The sequence below is a fragment of the Sceloporus occidentalis genome, unplaced genomic scaffold (assembly GCF_023333645.1).
Source record: "Sceloporus occidentalis isolate IW3139 unplaced genomic scaffold, rSceOcc1.0.p SCAF_3, whole genome shotgun sequence".
NCBI lineage: Eukaryota > Metazoa > Chordata > Lepidosauria > Squamata > Phrynosomatidae > Sceloporus > Sceloporus occidentalis.
In genome coordinates, this window is record NW_028316983.1 from 72,387,604 (window position 1) to 72,414,189 (window position 26,586).

A 26,586-nucleotide genomic window follows, 5' to 3' on the forward strand; every position below is an offset into this window, starting at 1 on the left:
GGAGAGGTGTTTGAGGAAGGCCTCCCAATCGGCCCAACCGTCAGAGCCTTTAAGACCGTGTTCACATCCCAAGATGGAAAACGATGTCTGGTGGGCAGGCCCTGTTGGAAAACTCCCCTCAACAGCCTCTTAATGTGAAGATGGCTGCCATTCTAGCTGCTCTCGTATGGAGCAGAAACGACGTGATGGCAGACACCTGCCTTATAACCATGTTGGGTCAAGTCCCTTCTTAATGTCATCTTGGATGGACTATAGCAGGTCAGCCACTGAAAACCTGAAGCAGTTGATGAGAACTTGCCTAAGCAGTGGATTATGTGATCAATCAGAATAGAACCTGATCTATTCTGGACCTATGGCAGCTTCCAGCCTATCACTGATCACCTTGTCAACTGGTTATAGCAATGAAGGTGATATTAAGGTGATTTCATTTGTAGTAATTAAGACTTACCACTCTGAAAGAGGAATGTTAATGTCTGACCTCCAATTAAAATTTCAAAACAATGTGCAGTTCTTTACTGGAACATCTGTGAACCTGTGTAAAATAAGACTAATCCCATGGTTAGGCAAAGAAGACACTGGATTAACCTTTATCTCGCAGACATTGGTGAGTCCATGCAGAAGCATAGATGCACTCTGTGTTAACAGGGCATGTGGTCAGAATTAAGTCTGATTTCTTTTGAGGATGAACTTGTCTAGAGACTTCAAAAATCACCCCAACTCCATGTAGCAGACTATCATCAACCTGTATGAAGGCTGAGGGGTCTCCCGGCTGAATGAACTGCTGATTAAGGAGTCATGAAATGGGAACAGGGGGCTTGGCAAGGATAGCCCTCTGGTATCTAATTTCGAGGAGAGAATTTTCTCCACAAAAGGGATCTGTCAAAGGAACACAAACCTAAATTTAAAATAGTATAGTGGGCCCTCGATATGTACTGGAGTTGAATTTAGGACTTTGCATGGATACCAGATCCATGGAAGTTGAAGTCACAGAAAATATAATGGTATACTAAAATGGAGTCTCCTGTATAAAATAGTAAAATCACAGGCCCCATACAGACAGGCCAAAATAAAGCTGCTTCGGGTCACTTTGGATGTATGCTGTTTAAATGATGCATGTGTCCTAAGAGTCCAGAAGCCATGCCAAAGCCACAATCCAGTCCTAAGTACTGGAGCACAGCTTTGGAGCAGCTTCCGGACTCTTAGGACACTTGCATCAGTTAAACCACATACCTCCAAAGTGACCTGAAGCAGCTTTATTTTGGCAGTCTGTATGGGGCCACAGTTTGTTTTTGGAATGAATATATATATATATATATATATATATATATATATATATATATAAAAACAAACAAGCTGTGCTAGCAGAAAAAGAAGGCATAGGCACTAGGAAGTCCATTTTCCCAGCCTCAGAAGGCAGTGGACAATGGTGTTGTTTGGGCCAGACCTTGGCATGAAAACCCAGATTAGACACTCTCCCACACAGCAGCTAACCTATAACAATAAAATCTTAGAATCATGGAGTTGGATGAGACCACAAGGGCCATCAAGTCCAACCCCCTGCCATGCAGGAAATCACAATCAAAGCATGCCCAACAATATGAAAATGAATCTTGTAGCACCCTGAGACCAATAAAAGAAAGAGATTGGCAGCATGAACCTTCATGGCCTTGAGCCCAACTCATCATATGCATACCTTGTTACAATGGGTCTTCCAAGCCAGGCAGCAGCTGAATGGCAAGCCCATCAGCAGGCATTGCTATTTAAAATGTAAACTATCTAGCCAAGGTAAGAGGTAATTGTGATTTTTGTGGCAGACTCTTCAGGGCTGTGCAGGATGTCTGAATGGGATTTGAAGCAACCCCTTAGCAGAAAAACCTGATTATATTGTTTTAAAACACTCCTGGAGGAAGGGGAAATTCTCTCCCCATGGAGAGGAGTCTGTTTGTCTGTTTGTTTTTTATATAATTTTTCTTAACCCCCTGTATTAGTGAGAACCATCTCATGGAAGAAACTGTATTTTTTAGTTTCTTCCCTTTAACAGACATCTCTCCTATGAAAGAAGGGAAGGCAAGGGGAGCCACCTCTCCTGAGGCTAGCTGACTGAGGTTCCCTGTGTTTTATAACAGGAACATAACCCTTTTGCCAATAAAGTGGAACTTGCTTGGTCACCTTAATCCAATATATCTATCATCTAATATGAGATGTTTTTACCAAAGATCCTCAATGTATGAAAGCATTAGAGGTCTGCTGAGTGACCAGAGGCCTTCTCCTTGCTTGTTACCCTGTTTATTAGCATTTAAATGAATCTGTATTGTTAAAGCTTATGCTCTTAAATGAGAAGTGCTATGGCTGAATAACATTTTGCACAAAGGAGGTAGAACCATGTGCAAAAAGGCTGTGGCCCTAATGGAGACAGAGATGGATGCCCATGAGGAAGGAAGAAAAATCATCATGTTGGCTTATGGCTAGCCCCTTCCCTTGTTGAATTAGTTTCCAGGCATCTTCTCTGGCCTGGAAAAAGGAGAGGGGGGTGAGCAGAAACAGCACAACTCAAACTTCATGGGCTAACAGTAATAAAATGAACACCAGAAAAAGTTAACCAGTATCTCTTGTAAACCAGAGCCCCTAGACCTGTTGTTATGGGGGGGGGCTCTCCCCTCCTTTATTTGCCCCATCAAGGGAGGCTGCCTGGGCAGTAGCTTCTTCCAGGCACTGAGGAAACTGCTCCTGGGTTAGCAGTGACTGAAGACCATTGCTAATCATGGGTAGATAGCTGTATATGGCCTGTAGTGTAGCCCTGATATTCACAGGGCATTTTGTTTTATTTATGTTTAAAACAGCCCCAACTTCAAGCTGGGGTTTAGAAGCTTAGCCCTTTTAATCTCAGGCAGGCTTTATAGCAGGGGTAGGCAACCTGCAGCCCGTGGGCCGGATGCGGCCCGGCAAGGCCTTGGGACCGGCCCCAGCCTGGTCCTGCTGCCAGAGCCTTTGGCCTCTCGCGTGAGGGCGTGGGGCCTTTGGCCTATCAGGAGGAGGCGGGCAAGGGGGGGCAAGCGGCAGGCAAGGGGGGCAATTGTCTATAGAAGCCTCCGAAACATGCATTTATATTAACATTTTTTTAAATCAGCAAATTTTTAGCGTGTCCTCCATTTTTTATATAAAAAAGTGTCCTCCACTTGAAATTTTTGTCCTACATTTGTCCCAGTTTATTTATTGTTTAATTTTTTAAAATTTTTAAATTATTTATTTTTTGGCTTCGGCCCCCCAGTTGTCTGAGGGACAGCAACCCGGCCCCCGGCTCAAAAAGGTTGCCTACCCCTGCTTTATAGTAACCTGGCTGCATTATAGAAGATGGCTTGGTCCTCAGCTCCCTTCCAACTTGCATAAGTAGCTGGGAAGGGCAGAGGGGCTGCTGTGGGACATGGCTCTACATTTACCTGAGGCATGTCTGTGTACTGACAAGGATAATCTCTGATGGAAAGGAGAGGCCCGCTGCCATAGTTTGGGGCAGCCAAACACAATTGGGAGTGAAGGGAACTCTCCACCCATGATATCCACAAGTGGCTTCCCCCTTTTTATTGTTGTAATTTTTGGGAAGGGAACACAGGAGGATTTGTATCCATGTGCTCTCTCATAGAATTCTTGGGTTGGAAGAGACCTCAAGGGCCATCCAGTCCAACCCCATTCTGCCCTGCAGGAACTCTCAATCAAAGCATACCCAATAGATGGCCCTCCAACCCCTGTTTAGAAGTGGGTGGCAGAGGCCATGCTCTTTCTGGGAAGGACATGAAGCCATTTTGTGCTTTTTTGTGGGATGCTCTGTGGCAGCCAAAAAGGACCATTTTAGAGTTGGAAGCTTCAGCTCCTGCTGGGCCAAGTCCAGCTTCCTTTACAGCCATGCGGCTGTACCACATAGAGGAAGAGTCCTCTGCCTCCTTACACACCATCTCATTATAAGAATTCAAAAGGAAAGTGCAGGAGCCCTGGCAACACCACCACGTGTTTCCCAGTCTGCAAAAGGATCCCCCACACCTATGGGGTCCTGAGTGCCATTGGGGCCAGAGATGGGAAGGAAGGGGGAGACCAAGGGTTTATGCCCCTATCTGCCCTCCTGGCAGAGTCCCAAACCTTATGCTAGGCATAGTGCCTGCAATGGCCCTGGCAGAGGCCTCATGGCAATGCTTGCTCCAAGAGAGGGCATTAGATCTGGCAAAGGCTATTTGATGGCTGGAGAGAGAGGGCCCCTGGTACTCACCCTTCTCCTGTGTCTTCTGGCTGGCTTGCCTCTCTGACCTTGGCCCTGTTTCAGGCTGGGCAGAGGTGATGCAGAGAAATCCTTTGCCATGGCTTTTGGCTGGCCTGTCCTCTGAACTCAGGCCCCAGTGGGCTGAGCAGAGATGCTGAGAAGGGAAGTTTCCATGACTTCTGGCCAGTTTCCTCACTGATCCCTGGCCTTAAGCAGGCTGGGCAGAGGTGATGTGGAGAAACAGAGATATGGAGGGGATACCCCTCACCATCTGTTCCCACGGCTCCCATGTGCTGCAATGCTGTTGCAGAAATCTCCTGTGCTCCCACCATGATAGGGGGCAGCTCTGGAGGAGGGGGAGAGTCATTGGCAAAGCCAAGACCTTTCTCCAGTCTTGGGAGCCCTTGCCATATTAAGTCCTTCTTCAAGCTCCCAAGGCAGCAAGAGAAACGAAGAGAAGAAAAGGACTGAAGTGGCAGTAGTGAAGAAGCTGCAGAGCAACAGCAAACACATCCCAATGGGTCTCTCTCTGAAGCCAGCTCCTTCTGTTGAGCTGGCAGACCCTGAGCTAGGGAAGCCTGAGCTAAGGATGACCCTTAGCCAGTGCTCTTGGGGTCCTCTGCCATAGCCACCACCAAGGAAGGGGGGAAAGGCAGGAGAGAGGAGAAGAAGGGAAGGCCAAGAGAACTCTCAAACCACTTTCGAGAAAGGAAAAAGCTGGCTGGCTCGAAGAGACACATCCTGCTAGGAGCATAGGCAGGAACAAGACTGAGGCTCAGGGGGGCTAGCTCCTCCCTATATAGGGGCCGGTCTTTTGTTTATTGTCCCTGCCTACAGGAGCAAATAGGAGGAGCTAAACCCAGATTACAGGAGGACAGGACCCTCTCTGCTGGGAAAAGACCAAACTGACAGTACAGTTTTCTTTTGTATCCCAGGAGCCACTAGGGGGCACACAATACTAACAGCACAGTATTTACTGAAGTTTATCGCACGGGTCCTAAAACGGGCCCGTTGCATTACAAAATGGGTGCGCATAGGGGTGCGCATGAAACGAGATGGGGCTAGGGACGGCATTTTACTGCACACTAGAACACCGCCACTGCCGCCAGGCATTCCAATTGTGTCCTCCCTCCGTTCCAGAGAGTGCGATTTCTGAGAACTGTTCTAAAGCGTTCTCAGAAATCATGCCCTCTGGAACGGAGGGAGGACGCAATTGGAACGCCCGGCGGCAGTAGCGGTGTTCCAGTGTGCACAAAAATCCCGTCCCTAGCCCCATCTCAATCCGTGCGCGTCCCTGCACGCACACGTATTGTAACACAATGAGCCCGTTGTAGGGCCTGTGCGATAAACTTCACAGTGTCACAAACAAACTATCTTAAACATGAACAAATGTTTTTAAAGACTACATTTTAAAGTGGTAGGTGGGGGAAAACAACAACAATAATTTTCAGGTCTGGTGATGCATTTGCTTTCACCATTTACCATCACAAGGCAGGATTATCTGATCCTATTTTCACCACAAGATTTCACTATTATAGACATTCTCTTCCTTTTATCCAGAACAAGTCATGCTTTCAGCCATATAAATCATTTTATTTATTTTGCTACAACCCAGTATTTTCTGAAGCCAAGCTTTCTGACAGCAATAAAATGGTCACATACAAGGAGGCTTTCAATGGCACAGGGGTTGTTAAGGCTTTGTTACACGAACAAAGCAGAGCTAAAGAAACAGCGGCTGCTTAATTTCTTTGGTTCACTCAAAGCCATTAAATAGATAATAACTTCTGTGCTTAAATACTAGAGCTGTCCAGTTTTAAAGCAATTTCTCAACTGAATTGTTCTGGTTGCACAGAAGATAAAACCAGTCATCTTTCTGGTAAACAACATTCTGGTAAACAGCTTTTGAGGATGTGGCTTCTATCATGCAGAAGCATGTATACTGTTGAAACCACACTACCCCATCTCATATGAAGCACTAGGCAGGGATTTTAACCAGTTTCATGTCTCTCCACCAACACATACAACACCTTTTTTGAAAATTATGTAAAATGCTCCATTCCTGCTACATAACAGTATTCGCAAGAGGTAATGAAGCTACATAAAACAGCTCATCAAGTATACAATAGGCCACCTTGTATTCTGTTCTAGCTGTCCTTGCTCAAAGGTCTGAAGACTGGTTACTAAGAGAGAAACTCATTAAAGTCTAGTCATGTTGAAGGGATAGAAAGCTCACACTCTCACAGAAACTTTATGACATAAAGCCTCAATTATAGTGAACATAAATGCTTTATACAAAACAGCAGGGGTGACATTTACCGTAACCATTGGCACAATGTATCTCCAGTTCTTATTCAGGCTCTTAATAAAGCTCATTTCTTCATCTGTTAGACTGAAGTCAAATACCTAAAAAAGAAGCAGATGCTTATGCTTTACACTCTTGCAAATCTGTCTCTGTCCTAAAGTGCACTTATTACACTAGAGATAGTGAAATTGTTTATTTAGCTTATTGTTATCTTTAGAAAAAGTGTGAGATTTTACCCAATATAAATAGGTTTCAGTTTGTCTACATGTCTAGGATACATAAAAATTTCACTCTTTCCCAGTCTCTTCTCTCAAGTAGAGAAGCATCTTGTACTGTCTGGTAAAGGTATTGCCCAGTCACCATGTAGTGGTTTTATAGAGGACTTTCTAAGGCATGCACTCCCAGAAGGCTTCCAAATCCTAGACATTATAGTCACTCCTCCAAATTTAGGAATCTCTAGCCAGAAGTTGACCACAGAGTTGCACTGAAGGACCTAGAGATTCCCAGAGTATTTGTAGGTCCTCCAGCATGATTCTGGCAGAAGTCACCCACAGGGTTGCACTGGAGGACCTAGAGATTCTAGAGAAGTGTCCTCTTGGTTTTAAAAATAGTGGGGTTTTATTTGCAGGTTTTCCCACTTTCACAGGAGTCATGTGCCCCTAACCCCAACAAAACTGAAGGGTCCACTGTATAACTGAATGAGTTGTTGTATGCTGCAGACATGCTGCTATAGAGGATGTTGTAAAATACCCCACACAACTAACAGGGAATTTCAAACCTTTTTCTTGTGGCAATTTTAGGAAATTACAAATAGAAATTATCCTTAAAGGGAAGCCCTGGTGGTGCAGTGATCAAATGCTGGTACTGCAGCCACAGCACTGTGAGTTCGAACCCAGGGCTCCAAGGTTGATTCAGCCTTCCATCCTTTCATAGATTGGTAAAATGAGTACCCAGCTTATTGGGGGCAATTGACTTACAGATTGTAAACTGCTTAGAGTGCGCTTTGCTCACTATGAAGCAGTACAAAAATGTAAGTAGCCTTGCTACTGCTATGCTTAAAACATTGCTACTCTCTACAGAGTTTGTGTTAACCAGTGTATGTCATGCTTTCACTGCCAGATGCTTTGGGTTGAGGTATAGAGATTAAAGTGATATTGTGTTACCAATGAAAAAAATCCCAGATTTCACCAGAGTGGTCTAATTTCTTTTCCCTCAATCAAGTTACTATAAGCACCCGTCAAAAATCTGACCATGGTAGTAAAGGACAGGGAGATGTCCCACAGAATGGACTTCTTTGGTAAGAGCAAGGCTGCTCAGTTCAATGCCTTTGTCCTTTGGTGGAGTCCGGAGTGACCATTAATGAGTGATTCCTCATGGAGTAATCCCCTTCTTCAGTCCTGCCTAGTATCATATTGTAAGAAACAGGGTTTCTTTGGAGAAACAGTAGTCCTATTCAGTAGTGTTCTTATATTATTATTATTATTATTATTATTATTATTATTGTTTAAATAAACCCCCTCACTTTTTTAGAGACAAAAATAAAACTTGGAAAAGTTGATTGTTTAGGCTACAAAAAAGTGGGGGATTCTGGGAGTTATGGTTCAAAAAGTATCTACAAGAAACAAACCAAGAGTCAAAATTCATGGATCGTAATCCTGCTTCCTATAAAGAGACATGTCCAAGTAACACATAGAACCATCTCTTCCTTAACAAAATCTTCTGAAAGAATCACCCAGAGTATTCTAATATTCTAATATTATTATAGCATCTCAATAGACATACACCGGCTTACCAATATAACAGAGCAAAATAAAGGAATAGCTTTTCATGAATTATTTTTTTACGAACAAGAAAAGCAGAAGCAGAAAATATTTGTTTTTGCCTCAGTTTAAAAGAAATGCCTTGGTAAAACATCAAAGGGATTATGATTATTTCATTTAAATCCAAAAGGAAAGTACAAGATTAAAACAGCGTTTGAAATAAATTTTAAAAGGACATTTTAACATGAAACAGAATTTAGGGACTGTTGAAAACCATTGAGATCAAAGTAGAACAAAAAATGTATTTAAAGCAGGGGAAGCTGATGGTAATGAATGTTTACATGGCAATGGTCAGCTATACCAAACTGAACAGATATGCTGCAACAACTAGATGTACCAAATCCTGTCAATTTTAAAAATCAGAACTAACTAGACAAGCCAGACCCTGTAGCAATAACATTCAATATAAAATAAGTTGAGGAAACATTGCACGTTCTGGATGCTAGAAAGAACAAATTGGAAATGATTTGTGTACATGTATTGGTTCCTGTAAACAATATGGCTACTTCATCATCAATATTTAATTAACTATGAGAGACAGTGTGGTGTAGTGGTTTGGTTTAGAGACAGATAACCAAAGTGTTTTCTTTCCTTATTGCTATTTTTAAGAAAAGGGCCAGTATGGTGGAGTGGTTTGAACATTGGACTATTACTCTGGAGACCAGGGTTCAAATCCTGGCTTAGCCATGGAAACCCACTGGTTGACCAACCCCCCCCCCCCCCCCCAATCTTGCCAAGAAAACATTAGGGTTGCGAAAAGTCAGAAACAACTTGAAGGCACACAACAACAACAACTTGATAATGCAATATTACTACAGAAAAATACAGAGTAAGTCTTAGTATTGTCAGCCAAAGTTGCCTGCTGTGCTTTTTTGTAAGACCAGATAGGATGTCTCATTTACCTGGAGATTCTGGAGTATGCGTGCTGGAGTGACACTCTTGGGAATGACAACCACTTTGCGCTGCACCTGCCATCTGTCAGAGTTAGAGAAAACATTACGATTTCTATACAAAATCAATGTAAAATACAAAATGGCTGTCCCTGATAGAGATATAGTAGAAGCCAAAGCCACTGCTCACTTCCTCTCTTATTCTATAATATTTTCATGCTTCCATGGCACATTCAAGGCTGATAGCTAAACCCAGAATCAGCTTAACCTACAAGCTGGCATGCAACTCCATCTTCTTTAAAAGAATCCTCAGAGTAGATTCTGAAAATCAATGGCTATTTTTAAAGCGGAACTTATTTATTAACATCTATGAAATTCAGCCAGAACAGATATCCTAAAGGCTTCTCCCATCTTAATATGAGATTCTCCTTTCTCTGCCTGTGAACATTCAGTGCCTCTGGTTCCTTTGTTCTTACAGAGAGCTGAACATATCCTGCAGCAGCAGGAACTAAAAGTGCATAACCTCTGGAACACAGCATTACCTTTCAGCCTTTGCAGGACTTGCTATATAAATGGCAGAAATGGTTTTAAGTGCTTTCCCACTATTAAAAAAAAGATTACAATACTGGGCTAAGCACGGGTGGGTAAATGCAGGCCACAGGATGCATGCAATCTCTCAAAGCTATTTTTTGAGGTCCCCAAGGGCCATCCAGCCTCCTCCAGCTTCCAAGCTAAATAATGGCTTTTCCTGGGCCTAAGACAGCCCAGGATGTCACAAAAATGCAGCAAAACTGCCCCTATGCCACATGATGATGATGATGATGATGATGATGATGATGATGATGATGATGATGATGATGATTTTAGTAAAACAAAGAAACTATGTTGGGTTTTTATAAGAATTCTGACTAGAAGTCGCAGGAGAGCTGAGCAGCTGCCCATCCCTTTTTAATAATAAACTCACACAGAAAGCTACCTGTTTATTTGTTCCATGCACAACATCCACTTCTATTAATAGCTAACCCATTATTACCTGAGGAGAATCTGAGCAGGAGATTTGCCGTATTTGTCTGCCAGCTTTTTTACCCCAGGTTCTTCCAGCAGCACAGGCTCATCTGGGTGCTTCCACATCCGGTCAGGTGAACCAAGAGGGCTGTAAGCAGTTACTACCAGCCCTCGCTGATGGCAATGAGCTATCAGTTCATTCTGGGCTAGGTAAGGGTGGCATTCTACCTGGTAAGAGCAATATATTGTCATGGGCAGACTGCTATACAAAGGCATCATATTAAAACAACAGATTTCAGATAAACAAACATCTGCTTTTGACAATTAGAAGTAGAAGCTACTATGGAAATCTATGCATTCCCATACAGTCTGTTTCCTCATGTTAGTAGATATACAGCTAAACTTTGTTAGACACCCTGTGCTAATCACAACCTGTATGGCAGTCCCACCAGCAGATGGTGCACAGAGAGACAGAACAGCATTTCTAATACATACAGAAGTGTGGATGTTAATCTTCAAAAATTCTGTTCTTACAAATGATAATGGATAATTGTACTTTTTACTCTCCCTGTTGCAGGACTGTCAGTTTTTGAGGATTATATTTAATTCAGGATTTGTTCTGTGTTAAAAAAAATGTTCTGCATAGAAAAAAATCATTTTCTGCACAGAAAATAGCATTTTCTTCATAGAAATATTAATTTTTGCACAGAAAAAGCTGTGTTTAGTGAAGACATGTTCTTTTCTGTGCAGAAAACATTGTCTTCTGTGCAAAACATGTTTACTGTGCAAAAAATGTATTTTTGTGAGGAATAATCAATGTACTATGAAAACTATTGCTCAGCTAGGTTTCTCGTCATCATTTTTAAAACCTTTCTTCTCAAATATTCTTTCCATTACTAGCAAGATGGTATTCTTAAGCTATACTTTTACTCTTGCAAGAAAACATAACACTTCTACCACAAAAAAAAGTGGAAGCGGAAATGAGGGATGCACTAAGAGATCAATGGTGTGCATGTGTGGAGGGGGGGAAGAGGTATGGTTTAAAATGTGGAGGTGGATTAACTGAAACAGTAGTAATCCCAACCACTATCAGTTCTTATATCCCCACATTTCTCATATTACAGATGCTCTTGCCTATACAACCTATAATGTCCTTGTACAGCAATTGTTCTAAAGGGTTCAAGAGGAATCTCTCTAGTACAAATTGTGGTATATGGACTACATTCTCTCTGGACATTGTAATTTTGTACATAAGATTAGAAAAACTGCAAACAATTGTAGTTATGGACTATCTCCAGGGAGATCCAGTTTTTGATTCCTTTTCTTCATTCAGACACCATGATTTAACAATCCTTATTACCCTACAAAATGCATTTTATTACCAGACTCCCATTTGCAAATAAACTGTCCCGTGGCATTCCTTTGACTAAGTCAGGCTAAATCTATACTTTAAAGAGATTTATTAGGAGAGGATTGGTTTTTTCAGATGTTTCTGTTCCAAAAAATCCCATTAGTCACTCAAATCTCCATGAGAGCTTTGTTGCCCTTTCTTTTAACGGTCATCATGCCCTTGGCCACTGGACAGTATATTTGCCCTTCAAATACTTGAGCAAAGCAATCTTAACATTTCATCAGCATCATGTATATTCCATATCACTGGGATTCTCAAAGCATATCGTAGATCACACTAATATGCCACAAGGAACAACACTGAAATAATTAAACAGTCCTATGAACCTCATAGATTCACAGGTGAGGACATATGCTACAACCATATACAATGTGCTCTTCCCTTATGTAGAGGACATGTTCCAGCCTGTGGAACTTAAGGGAAATACCGCATATGCTGGAGCCTCATTGAAAACTGGGGTTCATGTCTGTGGTGCGGCACACACGGCATTGCCTCTTCCAGCGTGCGGCTTTCAGCATAAGGTGAAAGCCGCATATGGCCTGCCCACATACGACACTGGCGCACTGTATACCTCTGCGTTCTGGAAGCCTTATCGGGCAAGACGACAAAGTAGAATCAGAGTCAGAGAGTAGTGGCTTTCTCTGTAATTGACCACATGATGTCATAGTGCCTCAGTTTTCTTCCTAAAGGAGACAGTCGTAAAATGGTGTATTTTACTGAACAGATGTTTCCAACTAGAAAAAGGGCACACTTTTACAGCTGTCTCCCATGGGAAGAGAACTGAAGTGCTATGACATCATGTGGTAAAACACAGAAAAAGCCACTACAGTGAGCCCTTGGTATGTGCTGAGGTTTGGTTCCAGGACTCCCCACGGATAACAAATTTTGTGGATGTTCAAGTCCCATTAAAAACATCTGTTAGTAGAATGGTGTCCCTTAAATAAAATAGCAAAATCAAGCGTTGCTATTTGGAATTTCTATACATTTTAAAAAAATTTCAAACCATAAATGCTTGAATTTTTGAATAAAGACAGCTGACTGTACTCTCCAGCTCCGTTTCTGCTTTTTTTCTCATGCAGCAAGGCTCTGAGTCTTGCCTCTTCCCAGTCAGCCACAAGCCTCCCTTGGCAGAAGCGTGATTTGAGCACTCGATCATATCCATTCTCACAGCAAGTGGGATGTTGCCTCTCTCTAGCAGTATCTGCTATGAACTGGCTTCCTTCCACTCAGAAAACACATCTAAAAACAGCAGAAACGAGCAAGGATTCCTCCCAATTCCCATAGCCTAGAGGGGATAGAGGTGACCCAGGGGAATCTGCAGGCTGGCCCAAAGGCCAGAGGTAAACCCACCCTAACCCCAAGTTTAAACCATCCTTACAAAGAAGTAAAAGTAAGCTACATTTCCCCTGTACCCTCTTTCCACTCTCAGCAGAAACAGTTGCCATCCTTATGGCTCACACTGTTGACACTCATAAAGAAACCATCACCCTAGGGAGCAACCTGCTCACATTCTCCTGTTGCTGCTTACCTGTAATACAGATGGCTTGACAGAAGCCATGCTGAGGATATCATCAATCTGTCGGCTATTGAAGTTGGATAACCCAATAGCCTTCACCAAACCTTTCTCCACCAACTTCTCCATGGCTTTCCAAGTTTCTTTATAGTCAATGTAGTCATAACGCATAGTGCCATCAGGATTCTTGGGGAAGAGGTTGTCTCCTCGTCTATAATAAAGCATAGACCACAAACCTCTCAGGAGTAGTATTAAAAGCTAATGCACATTTCATGTGACTCGGTAGAGAACACATTCTCTTTCCTTCTTTTTAATCTTGCCTACTATCTGAGCCAGAATGGCATAGTGGCTGGACTATGACCCTAGAGACCAGGGCTCAAATCCCCACTGAGCCATGAAAATCCACTGGGTGACTTTTGAGTAAGGCCTCTCAGCTTCAGAGGAAAGCAAAGGCAAACCTTCTCTGAACAGATTTTCTCAACAAAACTGCATGATAGGTTTGCCTCAGAGTCACCATTAATCAGAAATAATTTAAAGGCATACAACAGCTACTATTATCTAAGCTTTCTAGCTGATACTGAAATATTAAAACCAATTAGTTATTAACTTTTTAAAAATTATCTTGAGCCATACAAAATGTCGGCAGCTCCTCTTCAATTTCACAGTCCACCATGACAGAAAAATAATTCCTAGAAAGTTGACTTAGCTTTGCTCATAATTATACCATTATGTTCAAAAGTCCAATCAAGTTCCAAAGCACAGTGCCCAGAACTTTTTTTAGCCTCTAACAGTCTCAATTTTTATTTCACCTATCTCTTTTCTCTCAACTTGGTGTTTTTTAAAATGTGAATTTCAGGCCTCCAAATGTTAATGAACTAACAAAACAATCTGGTTGTATCTACTGTAAACTAAAAAAAAAAAAAAGGGGGGGATAAAAGAATTGGCAACAAACTGGCATCTGTGCAGATGGTAAGAAACATCTGACCGCCCTCATCTTCTACACTGCTGTTTCACATTGCTGTGATTTCATGCTCATTTCCTTCCTCTTGACACTCACTCAAAAGCATGTGGCCAGTGCATGAGGTAGAGATCCAGATAATTCAGCTTCAGATCTTGTAGGGATTTCTTTAAAGCTGGTTCCACATCTTCAGGGTGGTGCTTGGTATTCCATAGTTTTGATGTCACAAATAGTTCTTCCCTCTTAACAGTCTTTTAGAAAGAAGAAGAAAAGGAATAAGGGCACAAATAAAGGCCATTTCTTAATACACATTACTCAGTTCATCAAACAGATGCATCCATGTCTTCATAGTTTGGTATCTCTGTTCATTCTCTAAGCTGATGAAGCCCCCTTTTGGCTCATAAAGGAGGAATGATTGCCAAGTCAGTACGGGACAGGAGTAGCTTCATTCCCAGCAAAACATGGAACATTTACCAAACTTTTATGAGAAAGTGATACAGATATTTTAACAAACTGCACAATTCTTTTTTTTTAACATAGGAAAGTGGTAGTCTCAAAACTCATACACTAACATCAACTTTTTATATAACAACCTTTTCATTGTACAATATACAGTATGTAACTCTCTCTTCTAACCATGCCTCTTCCATTTTCCTCTACTTCCCTATTCTAGACAATCTTCCTAGTTATATATGCACTCACACAAACAGTAAATGAAATACAATAATCCAATAGTCTCATGCCTCTCTTAGATTGTTTCTCCATCCTACTCTTTTATACCTCTTATTTTTGCTTTTCTAGTATGTTTTCATAGCTATAAAATGTATGTTTAGTAAAACAGCCACTTATTCCATTGTATTCCATTGTTCCCATTATAAGAGGAATCTTAGATTACCAGTGCTGGACCAATAGTAATTCCTGTTTACATGGCTTCTCCATGCATTCTAGCTGTAGTACCCCGTATCAAATTTGACACCTTAAAGAAAAAGTTTTTAATACTATTGAAAGCTGCCCTTAATCAGAAATAGCCTACACTGCCATACTAACCATGCTAACACAGAATAAATTTCACATTCATCCCTCTTTCCCTTTTTAAAAGGGCATCTTTAATTCTCATGGGTTCAAGGATAAGACTGAAGGCACAAAACACCCCAAACTCTTATGTCTTAGGTGGACTGAAAACAAGAACACAAAACAAAACAGCCGCAACTGAAAATAATCTTCAAGCAATACTTGAAAACATTTTAAGTATGATCTTCTGTTTTCCATTTTTCAGGATAATCATAGTGAGAAACATCACATTGTGAAACTAGTTTGCTCTGTCTAGCATGGCACCTACCAAATTAGTGACAATATAGAAACTATATAAATTGCATCAATACAACATAAAGACTGATAGAGTTTTAGAGGGGATGATATATTTCTGGTTTATTTTTTAAGCTGAAAAAGTTGGAGCAGATGATATATTTCTGGCTTGTTTTTAATGCTGAAGTAGTTGTTCATCCTTTGATTATATCTTTTTGCATTGCTTCTGTTGAAAGCATATAAAACAATTTTATTTTCTGTTTTTAATTATTAAAAGCTCCATCATTTTCATGGCCAACACAACCACTGCATTATCTTTTAAAATTGTGCCTGTGCAAATTTTTAGAGCAACAATAGCTCAAACAGCAAGAGAATGGGCAGAATTTCAAATCCGAGTCTGTAACACACAACAAGCAGCAGGAAGTAATACGTGGCTTTCATGATAAGTTTATAAAGAAAAGAAACAGCAGTAACTATTTTCTGAACAGAACCAACCTATAACATGGACAACAACTCCTGCCTCCATCTTTTTTGCAACTACTTCTCAGCAGTTACCTGTGACCAATCGTTCCCTTTTTTCTTTTTCTTCTTTTCCTTACCTTGTCATCCCCAACAGTCTCCTGGAAAGCATCACCTATCTCTGCTTCATTGCTGTAAGCTGTAGCACAGTCAATGTGACGATAGCCTGCACTAAGAGCATACTTTACTGCTTCTTTCACCTAAAACAGAAAAGAGACATGAGTGCATCAGAATGTGAGGAGGTCCTCTCTACAGTGCATCCTCCACATTTGCTGGGGTTAGGGATGCAGGGCCAAAACCTGAAAGCTAAAAATCCCTCTCTTCTTGAGCCCACAACCACATGTTGACAAGGCAATAATGATTATGCAAGGAATACCAGAAAAGTTCAGAAGAGGGTATGAAAATTCTACACAATGTATAGCGCTTATTGGGTAAGAGCTAGAGAATGCACTTAACTTCTTTCCAACTGAAATTCATGGGATACATTTTTCTTGTTCCACTTGCCATAAACTGAAGTGCATTTTAATGTGCAATAGTGCTATTGGAAGATTTAATGTGTAGCATCTTTTAGTCTTGCTGATGTCACATTTTAGTTTTTATTATGGTATGTTTTTAAGTGTTGATTATATAATATGTCATTGCTTTTGTAAATGTTGCTGTACTTGATTTTTACTAGTAATATATTACATGCCTTTATGATTATGCTCTATGTAGAAAAGAAAGATTTTTCTTGGAGGTAGTGTTGAATAATCGATAGTAGTATAATCTGTAGTGGTATTTAATCAATTTGCTAATGAATTTGTTTCAAGTTTTAGAACTGCCACTGTAAATCCCAATTCTGAAGTAAAGCTTGCTGCACTGCGATAACTGTATATCTTTTATATGCAACCTGTTTCCTGCTGATAGGCTTGTTAATGTTCTGTTTCCTTGTGAACGGCCATAAAGGTTATTTAAGTAAACCATCCCATCAGAAGAGGAAAGCAAGATTCAGATGTTTACAGGCCACATAAAATGATGCATTCTCCTCAATTATTGACAGATTTCTTAGAAGAATAAAACCACCTTAAAGCCTTCCTTCACAAGAAGGAAGCAGCAGCAAATTTACCACAAATATTACAATATAATGTTCTCTCTCTTAACTAGTCAAAATAGACAGCTAACCCTCAGTGTGAAATTGCAGAGATCTCACTCAAACTCACTAGTGTTGCTGCCCTTTAGTTGCTTCCTTTTGTTGGTTAACTGCCCTCAAGTTGATTTTGACTCATGGCGACTTGCCCTAATAATCAGCTCCAAATTAGAAGAGATTCTTATAAGAAGGAATCAGGAAGCTGTCTATAATTCATGATAGAGCATGTTAAGGCCCCCAGCCTTCAATATATCCATGTAGTACAGGAGACATGTTTCTTGCCAGATTTGCCTCTGGAATCCTGTATATTTCCTACCCTAGTTCAACGTATTCTGTAGCAAAACAGCATGGTCTCTGGGAACTACCAGCCACAGGTATACCTCAATTAAAGTACAGTAGATGTGTTCCTGGGCATTACTTTTACAGAAAAATTGGTGCTAGAGGTAGAAATAACAGTAAAGATGAGGGATAGGTTCCTATACCACACAAAGGCACAGCTGAACATATTTTTCAGAAAATGCTTTATTCAATCTAACAATATGCACAGGTAAAATGAAACAACCAGATCAGGTATGCATTGTATAAGTAATCAAAAGCATTTTGAACCTTGTAGAGATCACCTGAAAGCTTCTTTCAAAATGCATACAGAGATTAATTAATTAATGGAGGCTCCATCGGGCCTGGCCTGGACTAAGAAGGAGAGCCCTCCCTTCAATCTATTTGGTGCCATCCAGCCAAGGAGGGAGAGATGCAGGCCCAGCTCCATCAGGCCTGGCCTAGATCAAGAAGCTGAGCCCTCCCTCTAGTACTTCTGCCTTGGTCCAGGCCTCAGAGGGAGAGAAGAACTGCTGGACCTCATCCCCTTCCCCACCACCATTCCCTTCTCCTTTTGTGTCATGTCTGTTTAGATTGTAAGCCTGATGGCACAAAACTGTCTAATTAAAAATAATAATTGTAAGCCGCTCTGATAACCTTTAGCGTTGAAGGGTGGTGTATATACTGTACATAATAAATTACTTTTTATTTCATAAGCCTCCACTTTTCTTACATTTTCCATTTTGGTGGTCAAACCTATCGTCTTGCACTTTTTTAACATGCTGGAGGTAGCTAGCAAAGCAGGCTCCTCTGCTCTCTGTTTTCCTTTTCATTCATACTCAGTAAGGGATTCTGAAGGCAGCTACTGTTTATCTTGCCTATTTTAAACAGGCATGCACAGCTACAATATGGTGAGCTAGAGTAGAATCCCATTCTTTCCCTGCTCAAGCCTTTTTGCATTGTTTCCTGCAGACAAGGTGATGCATGGTGAGGTTTGTGTTTCTCCCATCGTCCTTCACCAGTCTTCCAATGCTGATGCTGCTAAAACTGTCTAGCTAGACAGAGGACAAGAGAAAAAAAAGGAGAGTGCTGGCCTGGCCTTTGTAAAAAGGAGCTTCACTTTCAGAAGGTTAACTGAGGTATGCCTGTACTTCAAATTCTGAATTCAAATCCCTGTACTGCTGCAGAATTCATCAGATTACTTGGGTGTGTTGCTGTACAAACTTTTTGTGGGGCTAACATTGTGCAAGATGAGAGCAGAAGTACCAATAGTGCTGCAGGAAGGTGTGATAAAAGACTACATCTGATATCATTACCCAAAATATGCTGTAAATTGACATATCTAAAAGTGGGTGCCAGGATGGAAGAAGACTATCCAATTGTAACTTTAGAAAGAAAGAAACATACTTCTTCCCTCTATGCTATTATAACCTGCAATTTTTCCTTTTAAAGGCTAGGATAGCACTGTTGTAATGCAACACTGGCATCAGTTAACTAATCCATAAAGATGCTACCACTGATCCCCCCCAAAAAGGAAAGATAATCTGTACCTGATTGGAATCTACTCTGCCAACAATATTTAATTTTAAAAAATGCATTTCATCAATTCCTCTGATGAGGGTACTTTTAAATTTTATTTATTTATTTATTTATTTATTATTTTAGGTGAAGACTAAAAAAATCAGTAATAATAAGAGAAAAAGTACATCCTGTTTCAGCTCATAAACCTTTTGCTTTTGGGGTTTTGTTTGTTTTGAAATGAGATAAAACAACTGCAAGGATGAACACAGCTTTTGGTATCTAGATAAAAAAACAGATCTCTTACCGCCTATCAAATTTAATTTCCTTTGGGTTATTAGAAGCCTGGATACTAGACAGAGACACGTAAATGCTCTGATGTTCTAAAAGGTTGCCTGAATGGAAAATCAGTCTCCTTTACTCACAGTGATAAAGCAGTTCCAGTTCCCTCATTATAACTGCAAGATCTTACTTTCCTCACTTCTAGGTCTGAATTATGATCACCACAAACATTCTGAAAATGCAGAAGTTAGTCTAACAAAACTATGAATGGTGGCTGAATTTATGAAATTTTCTTGCAACACATATCAGGTTTTACAAGGTTGACTACCAATAAAACAGAACTAAAGGCACTAGACTGATTAGCTAGAGGGGACCAGGAACTGCCATGCTTGTAAATGCAAGCAATCTCAATCAGGCAAGCGAATGGGCTGGCAGAGGGCAGACGAAGGGCACTACTCCTTCTCTGAACCCAGCAGAGAATCAAAGTGGACTGCTGGAGGACAGAAGTCTCCTCTTCCATGGCCAGGACAGAAATGCAACTTTGTCTCTCCTCTGCCAGACCACAGCAGACTAGTAATTTAGGGCTTTTTTTTTTTAAATCTCCAGGGATAATCACTTCTATTAAGGCAAATGAACCAATGGTGGGTGCCAACAATTAGAGAAATGAATACTCTTTGCCATCTAAAACACATTATGCAAAAGATTTACATCAATATCCATGTCAAAATACACAATGGACACAGAAGAGGCAGATGTAGAAAATAATGTCTCTGGATAGTGGGTTGTTGTGTGCTTTCAAGTCGTTTCCGACTTATGATGACCCTGAGGCGACCTATAACAGAGTTTTCTTGGCAAGACTTGTTTAGAGGGGGTTTACCTTTGCCTTCCTCTGAGGCTGAGAGAATGTAACTTGTCCAAGGGAACCCAATGCGTTTCCATGGCTGAGCAGGGATTTGAACCCTGATTTCCACAGTCATAGTCCAATATTCAAACCACTTCACCACATTGGCTCTCCAGGAAAATGGAACTGTCTATTTAATAGATTCTATAAAACTTCAGCAAGGTGGATGTTATTCCTTTTACCTTCTCCTGCTATGGTGGTGTGGGAAATAAATTCAGTACAAACATCAGTAATGGAGAACCTAATATGCCATGCTAAGATTGCAGAGGTATTGAGTGGCAAACATTTAGTGGCTAATCTGTATTCAGATGAAGAAAATAGGCTATGGAGGAAGGAACTTTCTGCAAGTTTTCAGTTGAGGAATAATATGATTTCAGGGTTCTAAGGTGATGGTTGGAATGCGAGTGCGCAGCCGTGTGTCGGTCACGCAGAAGCTCCACTCGAGAAGAATCACCAAGCCAACTGTCTCAGAGCTGTCTGGTTGCTCAGGAATCTCCTCCTTCTCTCTGGATGCTGATAAAGGCACACTGAAGCAAGCGTCTCTTTCAAAGAGGCTCTTTAATCTTTCAGTTGCACTATATACAGAAAGCAAAACTCCAAAGCTACACATCCACCACTGCCAACCAACAAAAACCACACTGTACAATGAGGCTTGGGCTTTATATACACTTTTGCCATGAAGCCACTAAGTCCAGCCTCTTCCTGCTGTGTCACCTTAATTATTGTCCCCCTACCAAGATGACCAAGTATATTTACATTAGTTTTTCAACACTTCACAGTGCTTTCCGGCACATGATGACCTTTTAGATAAATCACATGTCCTGTACCAGCTGTAATCAATTCCTTGGTTATCAGGCTGCAAGTGACCCATAGTTTCCTTTATCACTTTCTCCACATCTGGACATTTTATTTCAGTCTTTATTCTCTAACACTGATGAACTTCAATACAAGCATTGCTGTTAGGTCCAAGTGAATGACATATTTACTGTATATCATAAAAACACATGCATACCTTCCCACTATTCTATGCCTACTTCAGTATCTTAGTATGAGAATTATGAGTACTCAGTGTGGGTCTGCCCTTGAAAAGTAAGTGTGCAGAAGCTACAGCTAGTGCATAATGCAAAAGCCAGAAGGTTGTTTGGCATACATTTTAGAGATGACACATGACTGGTCTTGAGCAAACTGTATTGCCTTCAAGTTTGGTTCCAAGCTCAATTCAAGATGCTTATTTGGACCTACAAAGCCCTGAATAGTGTGGTACACCTGTATCAGTCTGCCCAGAATTCAAGACCCACAACAGGGGCCCCATTGGATGTCCCACTACTTTGAGGATCTAGTCTGGTGAATACTTCTCTGTATTATACTGCTATAACCACCTGCTAGAAGCTCAGCAGAGACAGCTTGATATTTGCTGGGAGACAGTTGCATAAACACTTACCTGCCCAGCTTCACTTTTCCATGTCCCCAGTCCTACAAGAGGCATCTTTTGTCCAGTATGAAGCAAAACATAGTTGCACACAGAAGTCATCTTCTCCTAAATAAAATATGAAGTTAATATTTTTAAAAACCTAGTGTACTAATTATTCACTATACAAAACAGAAAATCTTACAGACTTGATAGTATTCTTATTCTTCCACACTGAATTTAAGATAATGTAATACAAGTGTAAAGATATAACAGGATGGATTATTATCTTAAATAAATTTCACTTACAAAATGTTTCCTCTATTGTTTCCATGTATATTATTAGACTGCAAACCACAAAATCAATTAGCTCAGATGGTACTACAGAAATAAATCATCATCTTCATCTCCTCCACACCTTTTATTGGGATAGCTGCACCATGCAGTAGTTCTCCAATAAAAGATGTGGGAAAGATGGACCAATCATTCTGTGCAACTACAGGCCTCCTTTCAATCACAGTCCTAGCTGAGCAACATGAGCTGAAAGTTGGGATCTTTGGTCATGGAGGAGCTTAATCTCATGGATCATCAAGAGATGAAGGTGAGAAAAATTACTCTTCCCAAAATGCATATCTGGTAGGTTCTGGGGGAAACCTGTTCCCTCATCCCAATCAGTGTTAAGACAGTCACAGTCCTAAAACAATGTATATCAACACTGTCAACCTGTAAGATATAGTTCAAAGTAAAGAATCAGAAGAAATTGGCAACTTTTCCACAGCTATTTGCCTCATGATAGGATTATGAACAATTGAGAATTATGAGCAACTTTTCCCCACTAATTGTGCTGCCTTGATCTCAAAACTGTGAGGGGAAAATCGATTCTTCTAAAATTGAGGACAATGAAGCATTTAAAAAATATGACCTTTCACAGTGATCTACTCTAAGGATGCCAAATTCTAATCAGCTTCTACAACTTTTACTGTCTAAATTCAACATTTTTAGGCAACAATGTTAATTTCCATTCCACTGAAGTGTTCATCTCCAGATCATTAAGCATGGCAGAATGCTATTCTTGGGTTTTAATCTGGTTAACTGGCAGCCGTGGTACATTAACAGAGCAGAAAAATATTTCTGAGTCTTAAGAGTTTTGGTTCATTTATGGGATCATCGTACATTTATTTTGCAGGGTTTGTTCATACAGAAAAAAGAAAAAAAGGCTGCTGCCTTAAGGTTGCTATAAGTTAAAAATGACTTGAAGGTCAACAATAACGAGAAATGTTCAAGCTATTTCTTGCAGATTGGAAGAATTCTTCTTGTGATGAAAACTATTTAAAAAGTGCTGTGGACTAAAAAGAACAGGGCACCAAGAGTAAAACATAGTATATCATAAAATTAAGTCACCATGTACCTTGAAATTTAGACAGAAGTATTATAAGTGTGTACATTCCAGTGAAGGAATCCATGCACAATTTGGACAAGTTTGTACCTGTGCTGCTTACATGACTTCACAGTTAATTACCTTCTCACAAACTCTGGGAAACATATATGGTTGTGCTAATACTATCTTAGGTTGCGCCAAAGCTGTTAAAAGCTGTTTTTGTAACAAGACTGATTTCATAACAAGCTGCATGGAGCAAAACCAGGTTCTTTTTCTCAGATTCCTATCCACTGTACAAACCTTGCAAGTTACACCAGCATTAAGTAACTCCTTCTCTGCTTGTCCCCAACATTTGACTGCCATTTGTCTGCTCATTTGTACCTGAAAGAAGTATAGTACGCTTATACAGACATGCGCCAGTTAACAAAGCCTCTGACAATGAAGCTCCTTTTTACCAAGTCTTTTTATGCTTGCCCAGTTCCCCTTTTCCTTCCTTTTGTATAGCTGGATTTTTTTTAGCAGCATCAGTATCGAGAGAATGATCAAAGTAAGAGATGAAACAGACTTTCAGTGCCACATTGCAACAGGATTCAAAGAGCTTCTGTTGACTTACCAAATCTTTTACATGTGCATATTGTTAATTTTGAATAAAAGATTTACAGAAACATATTGAACGTCTCTTTGTTGTTGTTGTTGTTGTTGTTGGTAGTGTAGGAACCTATCCTTGTTCTTCCCTTTTTATTTCTCCTCTGGTACAAAAGTTTTTGTTAAAGAAGTAATGCCCAGAAACACATCTGTTTCATTAACTGAGGTATACCTGTTTCCTCTAAGGTATCATGCTACAATCCATGACAACTCACACTAAATTAAACAAGTTAGTTGTCAATGATCCCACAACATTCCACCACCACCCCTTTTTTTTTACTGAAACAGATTAACATGGCTTTCTCTTTGAAAGGTGGTGGATATTACTTTAACATGACTCTTAATCTTGTAAGTAGATAGCAAATAAATGAGAGGGAAATGGTTCTTTAAAAGAAACTAAAAAGCTAGAAGATTTATCTGACTGAATGGTCTGGCTGCCTGGGTGAGATGAAAGCAGTGCAATTCTCCAGAGTCTCCAGAATAATAGTACGACACTCAAACCACTATACTAATATTGCAAAATGTAGGAAAAGTTTCCATCTTGAGTTTTCCTTGTATTATTAAGAACGGATATTGTTTCTCTCATTTGGAAAGATGGGGTGAAATTATATCTATACCAGAAAAGAAATACTTGTTAACCTGCCTCTTAAACATGATAAACACTAAAGCAGAGAAAGCAGATATACCTGCCCTAGCGGGACCATATGCTCAAGTGCACAGCTAAGACTGCAACTCTATGAACCCATTTCTATTCATGTCATAAATTTAAAATTAAGTGGCATGTGTGTGCACACTTGCCTTCAAGTCCCCTGTTGACTTATGGCGACTATTAATTTTATTAGTTTTTCTTAGGCAAAGAATACTCGGAGGTGGTTCTGCCAGTCCCTTCTTCTGAAATATAGCCTACAGATTTTGGTCTGTACCTCCATTTCCTCCCCTGCAACTACATTATAATACAGCCTAATCATAGACAGTAGTTGTTTACTCAGAAGTAAGGTGAATTGAATTCAAAGAGATACACTCCCAAGTGTGTATATACTCAGGAATGAATGAGTATATGAATGAGTGTATGTGAATGAAAGTTATTAAAAATTATTCTGTTGGGTTTACTGGTTTATTTTATGTATTCACATAGACTGTCTTGTCCCATGTAAATTTATGACATCCTTTTCAAGAGCATTTTATCAAAGAGGAACATCCTGCAATGTGACCTAAGAGTTGCTTTGCTGGCTGAATTGCAAGAGGAAATGATGCTTCAAAAGATTCCAGGCCCATGAACTTCCTTAGTTTTTGCTGGAATAAGCTATATAGCAGAGTCCCACACAGAACTGATATGTAAACACCATCTATATCAGACAATTAAAACAGGATGAGAAATATTCTTCTGCTTCTACTGTCAAGTTTCTAACAAGGAATAGTTGATTACTTGAGACTGTGAACCAGGAATGCTAACTTAAGCTGCAGACTTTCTGAGCAGACGATGGCGGGATACACACCACCATATAGTACGTATTGTATACATACTAGGGTTAGGAAGGGGCGGTGCTTCTGCACCCCCCTAACCCTAGTACGTATACAATATGTACAAGATGGCGGCACCCCTTCCACATGGGCGCCGCCATCTTTACGTACTGGACGCATAGCGTCCAGACGTGTCGCAGCGCCTATGACGTCGCGAATGCGCCAGCGGCGCTTCGCGACGTCATCAGTGCGCTGCAAGAAGAAGCTCCGAAATGGAGCTTCTTTTTTGCTCCGCGCGGGAGCCGCGCGGTTTGGCTGCTGCAGCTCCCGCGCGGAACAAATGGCACCGGCGGGGAAGCGCCGCAAAGCGGCGGTTTGTATCCCGCCAATGGTTTGTATGTGAAGAATTTCATCGCTTTATCTGAGCTCTTCTTCATACTATACATTCAAAATGTTATCTGATGCACATTTATAGCTTCACTCTCTTAAAGACAGAAAGTATCAAGTTAAGCGTGCAGCCTGAACCTCTTGATGCATAACTATAAATCTTTTTCAAATCTTTTGTTGCTGTACTAAAATTTGAACTCATGTTCAAGGACCAATCTTTACCTGAGTTTCCCTTTGTAATGTGTTGCTGTAAACTATGAAATGGAAGTAAGGTGGCTGAGTGAAAGAGTAGCTGGCTTCCTGCCCTTTTAGTAGTTGCTTGACAAGCTATGCCTGCAGAAATTCTGCACTAAAAAGGCAGAAACCTACCTGCTTTGTAACCTGGTCATCCCTCTCATAAACCTTCAAGAGGACAGCAAGCAGGGGAAAAGAAAAGAAAGTAAAGATAAATACTGGCTTTATACAAACATGCAAAATCCTATCTGACAAGCCATAATTAATACTGATATAATTTTGTGTTGCACAACTCACCAGTACCCAGCCTACCTATGCATTTTCTGATAAGGTACACAGTAATCTTGACTGAAACTTTCACCCAGAGACAAACTGCCAGGTATAATCAGTAACTTGATCAGCAGATATCAACTGGTTGCCTTACTTCACCTGACAAAAGGATAAGTAATCCCAGTTCCCACTGCTTAATGGACAAGAATTAACTCTTACCAGTACAATGCATGGCTAAAATGCAGAGTACAGAATACAAATTAAAAATACAAATCAGGAAAGCAAAGACAGCAATTAATTCTGTTCTAATCGCCTATTAAAAACTTTAGTCTATATTATACCATTTTGGAGTTTGGTTAGATCTAGATGCTTCCCCTAAAATTATTTTCTGTAGTGCAAGCATAGATTAATAAATTCTACTGCTACAAATTTGCTATAAACAAGAGATTTCTGAAATATAAATTATGGATTTTATCATTGTGACATTTTAATTAAAAGATCAGATTATCAAATGGGATCTGTGACTCAAATTTATAGATCAGATTATCAAATGGAGTCCATGACTTATTGGAGAATGCATAGCTAGGCTGAACATTAGTGAGTTGTGCAACACAAAATTATATCGGTGTCAATTATGGCTTGTCAGATAGGATGCTGCATGCTTGTATAACACCAATGTTTATCTTTATTTG

At 40.4% G+C, this 26,586-nt stretch overlaps 1 protein-coding gene across 7 annotated transcripts in view; it reads right to left on the bottom strand.

The window, feature by feature from the left end:
- Positions 1-26,586, bottom strand: part of AKR1A1 (aldo-keto reductase family 1 member A1) — a 33,042-nt gene that overhangs the window by 2,837 nt on the left and 3,619 nt on the right. For 3 of the 7 annotated variants that reach the window (XM_089515019.1, XM_089515017.1, XM_089515018.1), the window contains 7 exons: positions 21,553-21,648; positions 16,050-16,169; positions 14,245-14,396; positions 13,203-13,398; positions 10,292-10,491; positions 9,271-9,343; positions 6,563-6,649 (listed from right to left, as the gene is read on the bottom strand). In XM_089515019.1, coding sequence (XP_089371145.1) covers positions 6,563-6,649; positions 9,271-9,343; positions 10,292-10,491; positions 13,203-13,398; positions 14,245-14,396; positions 16,050-16,169; positions 21,553-21,642 — 918 coding nt within the window. In that variant the 5' untranslated portion in view covers positions 21,643-21,648. Of the gene's footprint in view, positions 1-6,562; positions 6,650-9,270; positions 9,344-10,291; positions 10,492-13,202; positions 13,399-14,244; positions 14,397-16,049; positions 16,170-21,552; positions 21,649-23,197; positions 23,279-25,612; positions 25,683-25,759; positions 25,793-26,586 lie in introns of those variants that run through there. The other 4 variants (XM_089515016.1, XM_089515015.1, XM_089515013.1 and 1 more) reach the window with 3 other exon arrangements.